This window comes from Hippoglossus hippoglossus, chromosome 16, assembly GCF_009819705.1.
Source record: "Hippoglossus hippoglossus isolate fHipHip1 chromosome 16, fHipHip1.pri, whole genome shotgun sequence".
NCBI classification, from domain to species: domain Eukaryota; kingdom Metazoa; phylum Chordata; class Actinopteri; order Pleuronectiformes; family Pleuronectidae; genus Hippoglossus; species Hippoglossus hippoglossus.
The window spans coordinates 9,846,580-9,862,910 of NC_047166.1; the positions used below are offsets into that span (position 1 = coordinate 9,846,580).

Sequence of the window (16,331 nt, forward strand, 5' to 3'; positions counted from 1 at the left end):
GGGGACAAGGTCACACAGAGTCTATCGCACAATAATCTCATTCTGGGATCATACATTCAAGTTTTTGATCGTTTTGTAGTGTAGATTAGTTCAATATATAATTTTCAAATATAATTAAGGATCCCTTATAGTTACTACATTTATATTTGTGTATATGTGATTTATCAAGTGACACATTTTAATTATATTGGATGCTTTCTTTATATAGAAGTGTAAGAAAATAAATCAAACAAAATATGGATGTGAGGAAGATGCCAGCACTCCCTTACTTTGTAAAGTCGCTTACAGATAGACAGAAATATCAAACTTAATTTAATATCCGTTGTCCAGCACCGGGTTACATCTTTAAAGTTAGTTTTATGATTCCATAAATGTGTCCGAACTGTCCGGAGGGAGGAAATGTACATAAAAAATACTAAATTTTGGGTTTAAATTGTTTTGCTTGAAGCACAATGATCATGATTCTGTAGTTAAAAGAATTTCCTCCCGATTTCTACGTCGGTCACACAAATGAAGCCAGGAGTTAGCATTAGTGGAGGCTTCACAGTATTTATGTGCACATTTTAAGATCGTTTGAATAAATACATATTTGAAATTAATAATGCTACTAATTACTTTAAATTAGAAATGGTATTTATGAATATGTTAAGGTACAGATAGTGATGGTGTTGCCAAATCAGCTAAAAACGGGAGATTAACAGTTTTTCTTAAAGCCTCAAATACAGTGTCTAACATTTATAATTATTATTTGTTTATTTAGTATTTTCACATCATTGCAAATACACAGTGAAGATATAAAATCAGTACTAACAGTGTGCCCACTCACTTAATTTTAAAACACCAAGCCCTAACATTCATTGTTATGTGTAATGGGAGCAATTACCTGACAAATATGTGCATGTAAAAAGGCTTCACTGATTAATGAGGCTGCGGTGCTTATCCACATACGTTCCTACAAGTCATTTACTTTAGTGTCAATTTATACATCAAATTAAATTACTCCAGCGTACATATAGACTATCGGCTTTGAGTCGTATGAGAGCGAGTGGCTCACAGACGCACGCACTTGGGGAATTTGTGGTGACGGAGGTGTTTTAGTGGCAACCTGGAAGTTTTTTTTTCCAGCACACTGGTCAAATTCAATTTTTTTAAGAGACATTTGCACATTGTATAACGAACACAGAGCAGACACATTGCAACAGATGCCACTTCAGTTTGATTTTTAAAACCTGTCCTTGGATGATGGTGTGAGACCTCAGTGCTCTGTGTCCACTGTTGACCTGAAAATGTCCGTCAAGCCTCCCTTTGGCTGCAGCATTGTTTTCCCAGTTTCTTTGCATTGTTTATATGCACTCTGGATGTGTTGGGTGTTTGTGCCTGGGATATTCAGACTTTTGAAAGCAGCACAAGGCAGAACCACACCTAGGAAGATTCAGAGTCTCTTTTTTTTTTTTTTTTGTGAAACTTGACACATCTTGGCACGATCGCCTGATAAAAGTCACGTCTAACAGTCGTGACAGGTGCCACTGAGGTGATGTACGCAAAAAGAAAGTGTGCATACATACTGTATACTCATGCACACCTACACAGAAATACAGGGAGATATACAGTAAACTTAGGCACACATAGTAAAGTAAGTTTGGCAGCTTCCTGCAACTTCTAAGTGCTGGCAGAGACCACAGCTCTGACCGCAGCTCCACAACACACATTCAATCAAAACCCACTCGAGGGAACACACACAGCAAAAGATCACTCTACTCTCAAGCCATTTTCAGACATATTCATATAGAGTATGAAGAGCCCAGCAGGAGATTGTCCAAATTAGACACGTTCACAACAACAGGAACAGGCCAGAGGCAGGAAGTGACATATAAATTCCATGTTTTTGTTTAAAGCACATAGACACCAGAATCTGCCCTTATCACCAAAAGCTCTTCAATCTCTTTTTCTCTTTCCAAGTAGACATCTTCGCTGGTGTCTTCTACTCGTATGGCAACTCTTTCCCTGAGATACTTTTTTCAGCTTTGTGTCCATCAGATGAAACGTAAGTGATACGCCCGCTCGCTCGCTGTGAATTTCCTGGACATTTACACGCTGCATTTGCACTTGGCCTCACTCTGACATTTTCCAGAGATTTTACTAGGGGGCTGGCAGCTCCAGAAAATGTCAGGAGCAACTGACTCCCATGCGTTCTTACCTACGGGCCCCTCCGGAAAATATCAGGAGAACGTTCAGTGCATACCTGAAAGCAGCTTGTATCAAACAGATAACCAGACAAGTGCATGCACAAAAAAAACCTGTCAAAGTCAACCACTTCCCACTTTACAAGTTCCTAGAATATCTTGGGACGTAAGTGTGAGGACTGGGAACCACTTAGACCTGAAACAATATCCTTTAGCAGCTGTCGATGATGGTAATAAATGTTCATTGACTTCTGATAGTAACCTGGAACATCAAGCTCTGTGCGCAGGAATGAGCCATGCTAATGCAGGACAACCTTCAATACTCGTCTGCAGTGCTCCAGTAAAGCAAGATGGGTATGCGCTCCCGGGCTCTAGGTAATGCTGCAGTCTTGAACAGAGAGCATTAAATATTCAGGGAGAGCCAACAGCATGGATGTGCATAATAGGCAGATACAGGCATGTTCTCCTCATCGTGGGTGGGTGTGTATGCGTGTGGAATAGGGTTTATGCAAGAAGCGTGTAGACACATATGGGCGTCTGTGAGGAAGCTCTAAGCATGTGAGTGTATGAGAGTGTGTGTGTGTGTGTGTGTGCGTGTGTGGCCGTGTTTTGTACCCTGGGTTTGCACAGAGTCGAAGGACCAGCGTAGGACCTTCTAATTGAAAGGGATTTGAGGGATATGGCAGGAGTCAGCATGTTACAACACGCTGAGACTGGACTCTGGTGGGCTGTTAAAACCAGCAGGAGGCTGAGAACCACCCGTGTGTGTGCACGTGTGTGTGTGTGTGTGTGTGTGTGTGTGTGTGTGTGTGTGTGTGTGTGTGTGTGTGTGTGTGTGTGTGTGTGTGTGTGTGTGTGTGCAGAAGCGTGTGTAGGCATTGGTATTTGTATTTGTGCGGTGTTTGTGATAATGTGCAGTTGCGGAGCATATGTTCTGAGGGCGCTGTGTGTCTGTGCACATGTACCGTGCGGTGCTGATGAAAATGAGCATCGCTCTCTCTCTCTTCTGACACTGACAAGGGTGAAAATCCCGCTGTATTAAAGGGAGAAGCATCTACAACAGGTGACAAGGCTTCGTTTTGAGGATTTGTGAACAAACCACAGCTTTATAGAATATGCATGACATGCCAGGGGTGCTGGGTCTTTGTAGCTGCTCATACAGTTGTGTAGACAAGACACTCGAACACCAAAAACAATGGTGAGGCTACAACCAGATGGCAATGACACCCAGATTTCTTCATCTCTATTTAAATCCGCGTTTAATTTGACAGCAAAGACGAAGGCAACCCAGGCAAGAAATGAGAAGGAATCAGCAACTCCTGATTAGAACAACAACAAAACACTGTTTTCGAAAAAATGAGGAAGAATTAAATGCATGAGTGGAAGTGTATGACGACGGGGCTGTTGCTGCAGCTAATGATTAGTTTCATTTCTATTCATTACTGGCCGAGAGGTGAGAGAAGACAGTCCTTGTTCCGTGGTGAAATACAATCCAACATTCCGCCTCAACTCACATGCAGATTCGACAATGTCAGTTAGTAAAATCGAGTGGGTTTTAAAGCTCTGTGTTATTCTCCCTCTGCTGCATCTCAGCAAGGAAATGCTGTCCAGGGAAACACAAAGAGGGAATTTCACAGAAAATAGACAGTTACTTTGGAACAAAACCACTTGAGTTGGATAACTATGACTGTTAAAATCTCATATAATATTCAGATTAACTTCTTGCACAAAACTAGAGCTGTGGATTTTGCCCTTCATGTTTCAAGGAGGTAAGATTACAGCAACCAGCTTCCTATGAGGTGCAATTGGACAGACGTAATTGTCTGAAACTTTTCTTATATTGGTCGATGGATTCCATCACAATTCCCGCAACCAATGGCGACTGGCACATTGTTTGTTTTGTCGGATCAACAGTCCAAAGCCCCAGCGTTTTAGATTTTTAATAAATGATGAACCAAAAAAAAACAGCCATTCTTCACATTTTAGCTGGAAATGTGTGCGTGTGTGTGGTGTGTGTGTGTGTGTGTGTGTGTGTGTGTGTGTGTGTGTGTGTGTGTGTGTGTGTGTGTGTGTGTGTGTGTGTGTGTGTGTGTGTGTGTGTGGTATTGAGCGAATGTGCTTTAACCGAGTAACAGCAGAGGAGCAGCAGAAAGTGAACAAGCACAGCAGGAGCACACAAAGCACGGTCAAATGGTCAGCAGCCAGCTCCTCTCCTCTGCCTCAGGCACCAATAGCCACAGTGAACTTTACATGATCATAAAACCCATGTGACCTGCCGATCCTCGCTGTCAGATTTAAATATTCTTGTTGCCAATGCAGCACAGATCTGCTCCTCCAGCTCGCTTGGAGAGATTAAGACCCAAGAACACTGCTCGAATCAGCATAAAAAAACTGTGTCGGGTTCAGTTGCTTGGCGCTTTTAGTCCTCGCTTGCTCCGAGCAGCATCTCGCAAGTGTCAGGATTCAAACAGTTAATGGAGACAACAAAATAACATGCAATCAAGCGGATCACGAGACTCAGCACAGATTCAGAGAACTGATGTCATGTCCTTACATCTTCCCATCCCCGTCCAGGTGTCCAGGAAATGACATCCAGGAAGGGGTTCGACAGGTAACCATCAATGCTGAAGGAGTAGTCTCGACCGCCAAGTGTGATGTTGCTGAAATACCTGCATGGCAACGGGGCGGAAGCAAAAGAGAGAGCAGGCAGTAAATAAATGACAGAAAACACTTAATATAAATTAATTAACTAAATGCATTGCTGGAGAAGAAGAGGAAAAAGTAGAACACTGGTTTTGATGCGAACAGAAAGTCTGCCCTGTTCTCCTTCCTCCTTGAAACTACATCACAACATTTCTATGGTGTCAGTCAGGGCTTGTCTGTAAATCCAATCTAGAGACAAATGATCAGATGCACGGAAATGTCAGGATCTTTGAAGTGAAACCACTGCAGCACTCCGAATCAGCTGCGAGCTCTATAGTTTGTCTGATAATCACCCAGGACAGACCTTCTAATTGCCTCCTCATGTCATCTTGCTGGCTTCAAAACACAATATCTGAAAGATTTTTTCTGTTTTTTACATCACAGAAATACCTCAGATGGAACAACAGCTTGTAGTTGCAGACAGTGAACAGCAGGTAGCAGTGCAAAAAAAAAAAAAATGGAAATGAGATGTGTTCTGAAAGAAGAATCCATTAATCATTTCCCTTTAATCGCCACATTGTTTGTGCTCTGTTTCATTAAAAAAAATAATTAAAAAATCAATATGCCTGTTCAGCTCGATTTCATCTTGACCAAATTTCCACTCGTCTCTCCATATAATGTAATGTGTGTATGCAGAGCGAAAATGACTGGTGTTGAAAATGAACTGCCATGATAACCAGAAGCACTTGAGCTACCTGTTAGAGTGTGCTGCTCTGTTTGCACAGCCTACAAGGAATATATTAAAGCCTGCAGCTCATTAATATACATAAGACATGGTCCGCTTGCTACAGATGCTGGGATAATTTAGCCAACTCACAACTACATGCAACAACATCTATTTTGCATGGATGATAGCCAGCTCCAAATTCTGACATCCCCCTGCTCTCTGACTCTGAATCCACCAACTACACCCATATATCTGCCAGCTCATTCTGGCGTTCATTCCTTTTTCTTCCTTTTCCACATATTCTGTCTGGAGTCTGCCAACTGCCTTGCACTTACTCCCAGCCTAATATTTATCTTCCTTTCCTTCTCACATTCTGCCTTTCACATTTTCCCTTTTACCCTGATGTCAGTCTCACCTCATCCTGCCCCGCACTCTCTGAGTCTGATTGGCATCCGTCATGCAGTTGGTGACAAAGTTTGGCCCACCCGTTGTTCCGTAATCCTTGCGCATGGCCACTGCCCCGTGAGTCAGCACGGACACACCGCGAGCAATCCTACGGCGCGGCTCGTCCCTCCAGCCCTGAGGCCGCACGGCGAACACAGCCCGCGGCAGGTTCTCCATCCCTAGACCTGAGAGAGCTGGCCCCACGGCAAACCACATGTGCGAGGCTCCGGCCTGACCGGCGGCCCAGGCAGCTTTGAACACCAGCTCGGCCTCCTCCTGGGAGCAGTACAGCAAACGTACCTGGAGGACAGTAGGAAGGCAGGGAGAGAACAGGGACGAGGGGAGACACACACACACACACACGCTAGTGAGATAAGGGGGGGACAGGGGAGACATGGAGAGAGACAGAGGGTGGAAGAAGTAAGGGGAGAAAGATAGAGCTGGAGCATAGGTGCACCTGAGAGGGAGGTGGGGGGGGGGGGGGGGGGGGGGGGCTGGATAGAAAAGGCAGTGTTAAGAAAAGACAAGGATGCTGGGAGAGGTAAGTGAAGAGGTAGAGTAGCTGTAAGCTGATGTGATTAGGTTCATGGGAGTTGGGCATATGATTCGGAGATAGAGAGAGAGAGGCAGACACACGGGAAAGGGGGAGAAATGCATATTTGTATGTGATATGCGCTAACCAGGAGGTGCACAAGCAATGGGGGTCAGTGCTTAATGAGCTGGGGCCTGATGAAACAAGTCACAGTAATGAATAATGAAAATAGGAGTAAAACGTTGAAAGGGAAAACGAAACAAGTGGTAGAGCGCAGAAATGGAGTGGGAGAGTGGGGACGCATTGGGATGTGGGGGCGGATAAAGACCAAACACACCTGAGGGAAAACAAGGGGGGAAGAGGTTAAACTGTGATATGTGTTATTAAAAGCAGGGTGGAGAAAAGACCTGGAGACAACAGGAGACGGAGAGGGTAACACAAGCGAATGGAGGGAAGTAATCAGAGATGGGAAAACAGAAGAGTCACCCCTTGGAGAACGGAGAGGAAGAGGGAGGATCGAAAAAGAAAAGCAAAGGATGACACATTTTGGTGAAATCAGAGCCTGAAGAGAAAAGAGATTTTTTTTTTTCTAAATAAGGGAAGATGATGGAGTGAGGCGGGAGAGAAACGGAGGGAAAACATTAAAGAGAGAGAATGCAACATAGAAAGACAAAGCCTTGACAGTGGATGAGCTCTCTGCAGCAAGTGCTGAGCTAAGGATGGGTGGTGGGGAGGGGGGGCTAAGAGCTTGACCAAAGAGGGGTTTTAAGGGGTTAGGGGGGAAATGGAAAAAGAAGGAAGGGATCAACAAGAAGAGGATGGAGCTGAACTGAGGGAAAAGATGGAAAAGCGCGGGCATGAGGTTAAATGCTGACAAATACCCGAGAGGAAAGAGTGGTTGAAATAAAAGAAATACATAGGAGATGACTGGGAGAGGAATCAAGACAAAGGGGAGTCGAAGGACAAAAAAGAGGAAGACAAGTCTTTCATGGAGGAAGAGGAGGAGGGAGTCGGGGAAACAGACTGAAAGCACATTTTGAGAATTGCGTCTTCATTGAATTTTGAACTGTAATGGCTTGGCAAAACAATCCTGCCTGTATGCCAATAAACCTCCAGTGAATTAGGCAGGGAATGAGAGTGACAGGAGGAGGAGGAGGAGGAGGAGGGGGAGGAGGAGGAGGAGGTGGAAGGAGCGGGGGGGGGGGGGGAAACATAGCGACAGACAGAGAGGGGGACTGAATTAAGAAGGGAAGGAGAGAATCGGTTATAAACAGACACACACGATATCTAAAGACGGGAAATGAAGAAAGAGAGGAACACACAACAGAGAGAAAGAGAGCAGAAGAAATACTGACAAGGCAGAAGCTGGAAGAGGAATGGAGCAAAGGAAAGACAGTGAGAGATTTGAGTAGAAATTGACCCGGACCCCGGCATCAGGTCGTCCACAATGTAGAAGACGAGCACCATGTTGCAGAGAGAGAGAGAGAGAGAGAGAGAGAGAGAGCATGTAATGTAAACATCACTAAGCAATCACAAGCATTTATTAGCCCTGCAGAGACTAGCTAAAAGAAGTAGGGGGTTGTTGTGAAAAGCAAGAGCGTTAGAAATTCAAGCACTGCGTATAGGCAACGCGCTGCAGGGAGTATGTTATATTAACAGTGACACTAGCCGAGTGGAGTCAAAGGAATCCAGTGCACATGTACACACAAAAACACACACACACACTCACACACACGCAGAGCTGCAGTGCCCATGCTGGGACATTAGCGATGACATTGAGACCCAGACTAAACTGAGCCAGTGGAGAGCCGAGTCCGTAGCCCGGGGAAGACATGCGGCCAGAGGGATGGACGAATGGACTGAAGGAGTGAAAGAGAGCTGTACAGAGACAGAGGTGAAAAGCAAAGCAGCAGAGGAGAGTGAGCTTGTCTCCAGGCAAAGAAACCGTTGGAGGGGAGGCAGAGGGAGGAAAGGAGGGAGGGGAGTAAGCGTAAGAAACAAGTGGGATGAGTGAAAAATTGAACAGGAGGGATTGTGGGGTCAAAGATGGTGGTGAAGAGGTTTAAGGGAACATCATAGGGTTAGAAAAGGAAAGGTCGGGGGCTGAGTGTGGTGGGACAGTGTGGTGAGACTGAAGAGCAAGGGCAGTGGGAGGGGAAGTTTGGAATGAGTAAGGAAAGGAAGGGAAGAACGAGCGAGGTAGTGGGGGAAGAAGAGGGAGCAGGCATACAGTGTGGAGGAATGGAACACACCAGAGGTACAAACCAAAACCACAAGTCATTCTGGTCGAGGTTAATGAATCAATTTGAAGTTTAAGAGTTTTTTTTAGGCTTTTGTTTCTCTTTGTACTCCAAAAAAAATCAACCAAAACTGAATCGTGAAGTAGATTCAGGTGATTCAGGTTCAAATTCTCCCAAGGGGGGAGTTTGTAAACCATGTTCATTTCCTTGCAGTGGCCGGTCAGTGGTGTGTTTGATACAAACTGTTGCTGTGCCGCCAAATATTGTTCAAACCCAAAGAAATGTTTTTGTTTGGGGGGGAGGGTCTGTGTAAAATAAAGCAGAAGATAGAAATATCCCAGCTATAAATAGTTGAGTCATAATAAACATCATATTAAGGATCCACAATGGAGAGGTGACACGGAATATATAATGTATACGACAGCGTCTGACAGTGAGGATTGGGATTTTTTTTCCCAGAACCTTAAAGCTACTTACGGGAATCAAGGGGAAAACTGTAAGTGGTTTCACTTGTTTAGGACTTTGAACTCAGCAACTCCTCACACAATGCCACATGACAACCAGCCAGCAGATCAGATTGACTTGTGGTTCCCTTGTACCGTTGAACAGTTTGTGCCTTGGCAGATGGGAGGGGGGAGAGAAGAACAGAGGGATAGAGGAGAGAGGGGAGAGAGAGATGCGGAGGGGGTGAGGGAGAGACGAAGAAGGAAGGAAAAAGCTGGGAAGCCACCTGTCAGAAAGGGGGCCCCCAATGACACTCGCAGCACTTCCTCCCCTTTCCTCCCCCCCTTTCCCCCCTTCCCTCCCCCCTGTCTCACCTGCGCCTCGTTCTCCTTCAGCAGCCTGCGCGTGCGTGCCCCCCCAGGGTCGTCGGTCACGTTCAGGATCACCACACTCTTCTTCTCCCAGCCGATGAACGAGCCGTCCGTCAGGCCCTCCACCACGGACAGGAAATCCTGGTAGCCGTGGTGACGTGTGCACACCACGGAAAAGGCGGTCCAATCGTACTCCTCCAGCACCTCAAAGATGACCTCTAATTGGAGGGTAGTAGAGGAGCTGAACTGGAGAAAGATGGAACCTGATTCCTGATTTGGGGAAGAGAGCAGCAGATGTGGTTAAAATAAAAAGTGAAATTCATCCCCTGAAGTTCTACCGTGTCTAAACTGCAGCTACGATACAGCTTGTAAGCCAGGGACAGTGTTTTCTAAGCACAGAACTACAACTCCCTGGACTGCTCCATCTTCATGCATAACATCGAGGCATCATGGGGCTTGAAGTTTTTATGGAGCAGCAGCACTCGTGCAGCCACAGGGCTAACACAGCTTGGATTGTTGCTCAAATTCTCCAATGACTTCCAAAAGGGAGTGTTTCTAAAAAGTCTGTTTAGGGGAAGGGGAGGGGGATGAGGAGCGCGCGTCCTCAAAGCAAGTTCATCAAAGTGATACAATTTAATTCCTCAAGAGTAAATGGTTAAAACAGTATTTGTTAGCAAGTAATGCAACGCTTTTTGTACTTCCCTCTCATTTGGCATTGGCAAGCATGTGGCACTAGATTTCTCTGATGCACACAAGTTCACAGTGCACACGCATACACACTCATGCCCTTACGCACTCATACACACGCCGCCCATGTCTGCTCATTGCCTCCCTCCCAGGAACATCAGAGGCTGAGCAACAGCCCCAGTTGGTGCCATTTACAGATCAAACACTGCAGAGTTTCAGCAGATCAGTGACCCTGACCTTCAACTTCCTGCTCCGTCCCACCGGCACTTTCCCAAACCTTTTCTTCACAGAGAGGATGTGCGACAGTGTGACATTGTAAGTCGTTACGGCAATGAGCAACTCATCCATTACACTTCATTCAATCTGTGTAAAAAAAGGACCAAGCCCTCTGTGCATGTTTTATACTGCTGTCAATCCATACTGCTTTAGTATACAGCACCAACCTAATTAACATTGTCCCACTCGCCAGTCCACACATTTACAGCAAAACAATCACACGTTTGGGACACTTGTCCTCTTTTATCCATCCATCTCTCTCCTCTCTCTCTCACCTCTCTCTCTCTCTCTCTCTCTCTCGCTCATACACACTCACACACTCGCTCTCTCTCTCCCACCTCAATGCCAACACCCTTCCTCCTACCTGTGGCATCCTCCCCAGCCCCGCTCCCCCTCCTACAGCCACTATGGGCAGTCCTGTTTGCGCCGAGACAAACTCCAGCATGGGGGCCAATGGACCCCAGGCTGTGCGAGGGGGCCTCTCCTCTTCATAAACCAGACCCTGCAGGGGCCGCGCCGCCAGCAGCTCACACAGCTGGGACAGCACCGTCTTTGGACTACTGTCATTCACCTGGCACGTGGTAGATGAAGAGGAAAGAGAGAAACACAAATAGAGATGGTTTAGGACAGTGACAAGAAGATCTGGCCAACTAGGGCATGATGTCTTGAGTTATCTTATTCATATGGAAGGTGTGTGTAGTATGCATGACATGTCTGGCTAGCAATACAAGCTGTGGTCAAAGAGCAGAGTCAGACTCATTCAGCAGAGCCAACACAACATCAGCAGTGTGCAGCCCATTCAGCTCAAATAATGAGGGCGAGTATGAATAATGGATGGTCATTGTTATTCCCTTCCATCAAGTAAGGCTGGATGAGCAGTAGGTAGAGGAGACAGTGTCCAACCTGTAGCCAGATGACATTAGCAGAGCCCCACTGGGTGACCACGCTCTCGCCCAGGGAGCCGTACACCCGGCCGAAACCAGGGTAGAGGACCCTGCCCCCTGACCCCGACACCGACGCCTCTGCCGCCACTGTAGCACCAGCGTGGATCACGGCGATGTTGAAGTTCATCATGGCCCCTGCATCACGCTCCCGCGGACTGGGCCGGAGCAGGAGGTGGGGGGAGGCGTCCACCAGACCTGTCCACTCTGCCAGGACCAATAGGAGAGAGAGAGTAGGTATGGCGACCATGGCAACCTGCCGAGGGGGGGAGGCAGATATATATCGCACTAAGAGAGGGTGCCTGAAAGAAAGAGAGACAGCAAGAGAAGAAGAAGTAGAAGAAGAAGAAAGTGAAGAAGAAGCGAGAGAGGAAGAGAAGTTAGTTAGACTTGGGTGGTTTTTGGTTGGGAGGTGATGAGTTTGAGCTTTGGTTGGAGAAAAAGCTGGACGGGGAATATGAAAAGCAAAGGGGGAAAAACAACAGAGGGAAGGAAAGGAAAGCGAAGCACAGAGAAGATGAAATGGGTGCTATTTAGGCTGCAGGCTGAGAAAGAACAATATAAGGAAAAACAGAAACTGGCCGTTAGAGGGAAGGAGGGTGAGAGGGAGAGCGAGTTAATAGCAGACCGAGACAAAGATGGGGGCGGAGGTGGTTATTGTGCTGCATGAATGATAACAACAATTAAGATCACTGTAAACACACTCGCCCTCACACAGCTGCAACCACACACAGACACATGCATGCAAGTGTGTAAGAACACACACACACAGACACACAGACACACACACACACAGACACACACACACACACACACACACACACACACACACACACACACACACACACACACACACACACACACACACACACTCACAAGATAAATGCATGGAAACACAGTGCCCGGAGAGCAGCTTAATGATAAAGAGATAGGAGGGTTAATGCAGTACATACAAACATATACGCACACACACTCACACAAACAACCATACAGAGAGATAATGACTACCTGGGAGATAGCAGGGCACACACAAAAACACAGCACATCATTTTCAATTTACTTCTGGTGCCAACTGCCCTCCCTCCCTTTCTCCATTTCCGTCTCACTTTCTCCCCTCCCTCCCCTCCCTTTCTCTGCCGTATATACTCGGTCTTTTCATATTCCCAATCACTTCTCCCTATTTTCATGGCTTCAGTTACCAAACACAATTGCACTGATGAACAGCAGCCTGCTGACATAATATTCCCTCTAAAGTCAATCCCCCCTTTCCTCCCCTCCATGTTCTTTTCTTTTCCGTCTTCATCCGACTCTCCACTCTTTGTCACAGTCTGCCGATTCCTTGACCCTGATCAGTATTATAGGAAATGAAATGAAATGAAATAGAAAGTAAAAAAAAAAAAGAGGAGAGGTGGCAGAGAGGAAGAATTAACTGGTGGAATGAAAAGGGGAAGCAAACATGGACGAGAGCTGTGAGTAATGTGCCGAAAATACAGTGTATATAACTAAAAGAAGACGGACTGACCAGGTGGAGGGGTAGAGGACGAGGGGAAAAGGAGAAGGCCGAGCGCGGTGGGGTAAAATATGTGAGGAGAGTAGCAGGAAAAGAAATATTGATTACTGGGATGTGTATACGTGTTTGGCTTAAACAAATACACTGCCAAATCTGTTTTGAGTGACATGGCTGTATACACATGTGTATGTGTGCAGAGAGCGAGCGGTGGAATGAGACAGAATGAGAGGGCGAATGAGGGAGGCGAACAGATTCAAGTAAGAAAAAGAGATGGAGGTGTGGAGCGATAGGGAGAGACAGACCTGTTAGTAGGAGAGAGAGAAAAGGAGAATGTAATAATGAAGGAGAGAAGGAGAAAGCAGGGCTTTGTTGTTTAGTTTTTTATCTTTTTTATGTCTTTGAAGCGAGGAAGATGTGGCACAGGAGAGAGGAAAAGGACAGAGACACAGACGGTGAGAGCAGAAAATGAGAGCCAGAGCTGCAGGAATACACTACATCATATCATTTGGTGAAGATGTATTCTACGGTGCCGAGCTCTGAGCCATTAACTGTTAGGCCTGTCACCGTATTTCACTCTCATGAGGTGTTTACGTTGCACTGCTCCGCCGGTGTGTGCCATTCCACCACAGCGAGCCTCGTTGGAGGTGTGAACACAGTGTATTACTGTGTACGGTATCCACTTTCCGCAGAGTGTACACTGCCTGTTATCGAACGCGCCACTGCAAAGTCTCACTGAGGCAATGCTAAGTGCAAGTGAATTATAACCAGCTCCTTATCTAAATGTACTTTACTGTACAGTTCATTATGTGCTCCATTTGGTGAAATTCTGTAAACTGCAGTGAGGGGGCTAACAGCAAGCACACGCACAAACAAACACACACACACACACACACACACACACACACACACACACACACACACACACACACACACACACACACACACACACACACACACACACACACACACACACACACAGAAGGGAATGGAGAGTGGGAGAAAGAGAGAGATGACTGTTCCATTTGATTTGCTACCATACATGAATCTTTTGTTAGAATGCAAATTCTCACATTTTATTTTTCCCCTCTTAGCTTTAAAAACAACCCTCTCCAGTCTTTGGAGCCTCTTATAAGTCAATGGAGAACATACTGTGTACATATCTGGTAAGCCGACAAACCCAGTAAATGTTTCTGTTTTCCTCTAACAGGTTTAGAAGTAAGGATTTAGTTAGATGATGTTATTACACTGCGATCATCTCACCATCTCTGAAATCACATGTAAATTCACCAGATCAGGATTTTTGATTGGATCTGCATCAAATTGCACACACTCCTAAATATCAGTCCCTAACATGCCAGATTTTCTTTCATCAAGATCCATTGATAAGGAATAATTAGGAAAATGTTGCAGAATGCCCAATAATGAAAGCAGGGGGGAAAAAATCCTAAACCTGCAACACATTTTAATGGATTCCACATTTTAATGGAGTCCATTTTAATAGACAAACAAACAACAACAACAACGAGAAACAAACTTCAAAATTCATTAATTCTGATTATTTGTGACATATCAGGATTGTGTTTGGCTAAAAATTGAGTGTCTTTACCTCTAAATATTATCATGTATTTTTTGAAAGGAAGAAAAGTCTTGAAAACCTGAAATTAAAAAAAAAAAACTTCTCGAATTCATCACCTTCAAGCGTGACTTGCTATCTACATCATTAGAAAACTCACAGCGCATTAAAGTGTTTGTATTGGCACAGCGCTGATCTTCCATTTTGTCAATCACTGCAATAAGCAGCTTACTGTATCTACAGCATAATTATTTTTTTCCGCTGAGTCTGTTTAGTTTATCTTTCTAAACAAAGAAAGTGGCATTTACAGCAGCACAGAAGCCAGCGAACATGCCAGCGACTGTTAGGAGCAAACTAAAAACACCTTCAGGAATATTTACCGAGCACTTAAGAGCAGGAATGTTCTCAGGCTGACAGAGACGGCTAATCAGGAAGATGAGAGAGAAAACATTCACACAGGAGCCAAAGCAGCCTCCTCTTTCTCTCCCCAAATTACCAGCCAGTGCTTCACAATCAAAACACATCTCATCATTTCTCAAACATTCGATTCACTCTGCATAATGTGCTCAGTGCCATTCTAAATCATTATGTAGAGGATTTGATGGCTAGTACATGTGCAGTGCAGCTCCTTCAAAAACTTTCACAGGTTTGAAAAAATATCAAAACTGTTTCTTTGTGTCGCTGAAGGCAAATCAACCACTTTGAAGGTATATTCTCCCATAGAGAAGAACAGTGGAGCCTGTATTATTCATGCAACGACCAAAGAGACAAAAACTTGTATCGCCTCTGAACACGAAATGAAAGATTGATTCTTGGCATCAGTGTGATGGTGGGGAAACAATCACAGTGTTTTAGAGGATCAGATCCCCTCCCACCCCCTTAACTGTACATGCTTCTGCTGCAGCGAGAGCCTGCGGTGATTCTGAAAGAATCAGTCGCAAGAGAGGAGGAAACCGCTCGGGTAGAAGTCGGTTGCTGGCATCCGTGCCTCTCTGAGCCCCCTTTCTCCTGCCGAACTTCAGTGGAGGCAGCGTGCCAGACCCTTTGCTGCATCGGATCTGCTGGGGAAATGTGAATTGGGGGAAGGAGTCTGTGGAGTCTGGAGTGTGGAGTTGTTGGAAGTGCAGTGCGTGCAGCCCACATTTAGGCTTCTGCTGCTTCATTCCACGCTGTCATCCAGAGTAATGAACCTGCTTCTTGTAGCCTATGGCACAGGCTGCACTGAATCCGCGCAGGCAGCTTTCAGTGGCCAACACCAAACATCTGAAATACAATATATAGTCTACTGTACGCCATTAGAAGAGACTACATCTCTATGAGTCATAGTAAGTGCTTGGATTAGGAAATGCTCATATTAAGATGAAGAGTCGAGAAAACTGATTTATGTAGCCTCTGTAATTTCCTTGGGTCCATAGCTGTACTATAGTAAAAGATAAGATAAAGTGTGCGTGTGTGTGTGTGTGTGTGTGTGTGTGTGTGTGTGTGTGTGTGTGTGTGTGTGTGTGTGTGTGTGTGTGTGTGTGTGTGTGTGTGTGTGTGTGTGTGTGTGTGTGTGTGTTTCATGCAGGGTAATATGGGGAGCGGAGGAATGAAGAGAAGTGTGCAGCTGGAGCTCAATGCTCCTCGTGTTAATTGGCCCATACTTCAATCACAGTCAGTGGAGTGTGTCCTCTCTGACGGAACAGATCCTCTCCCTCTCCTCCTCTCTTTCCCAATCTTGCTCTCTCTTTCTCCCTCTCTGTCCTGCTGCACTTGTTCAC

The 16,331-nt window shown here is 45.5% G+C and overlaps 1 protein-coding gene across 6 annotated transcripts in view; it reads right to left on the reverse strand.

Annotated features, from left to right (window-relative positions):
* Positions 1-16,331, reverse strand: part of LOC117777361 (glutamate receptor ionotropic, NMDA 2D) — a 49,332-nt gene that overhangs the window by 22,039 nt on the left and 10,962 nt on the right. For 4 of the 6 annotated variants that reach the window (XM_034612073.1, XM_034612068.1, XM_034612071.1 and 1 more), the window contains 5 exons: positions 11,451-11,695; positions 10,912-11,118; positions 9,588-9,854; positions 5,969-6,297; positions 4,738-4,852 (listed from right to left, as the gene is read on the reverse strand). In XM_034612073.1, coding sequence (XP_034467964.1) covers positions 4,738-4,852; positions 5,969-6,297; positions 9,588-9,854; positions 10,912-11,118; positions 11,451-11,621 — 1,089 coding nt within the window. In that variant the 5' untranslated portion in view covers positions 11,622-11,695. Of the gene's footprint in view, positions 1-4,737; positions 4,853-5,968; positions 6,298-9,587; positions 9,855-10,911; positions 11,119-11,450; positions 11,791-16,331 lie in introns of all 6 variants that reach the window. The other 2 variants (XM_034612070.1, XM_034612069.1) reach the window with 1 other exon arrangement.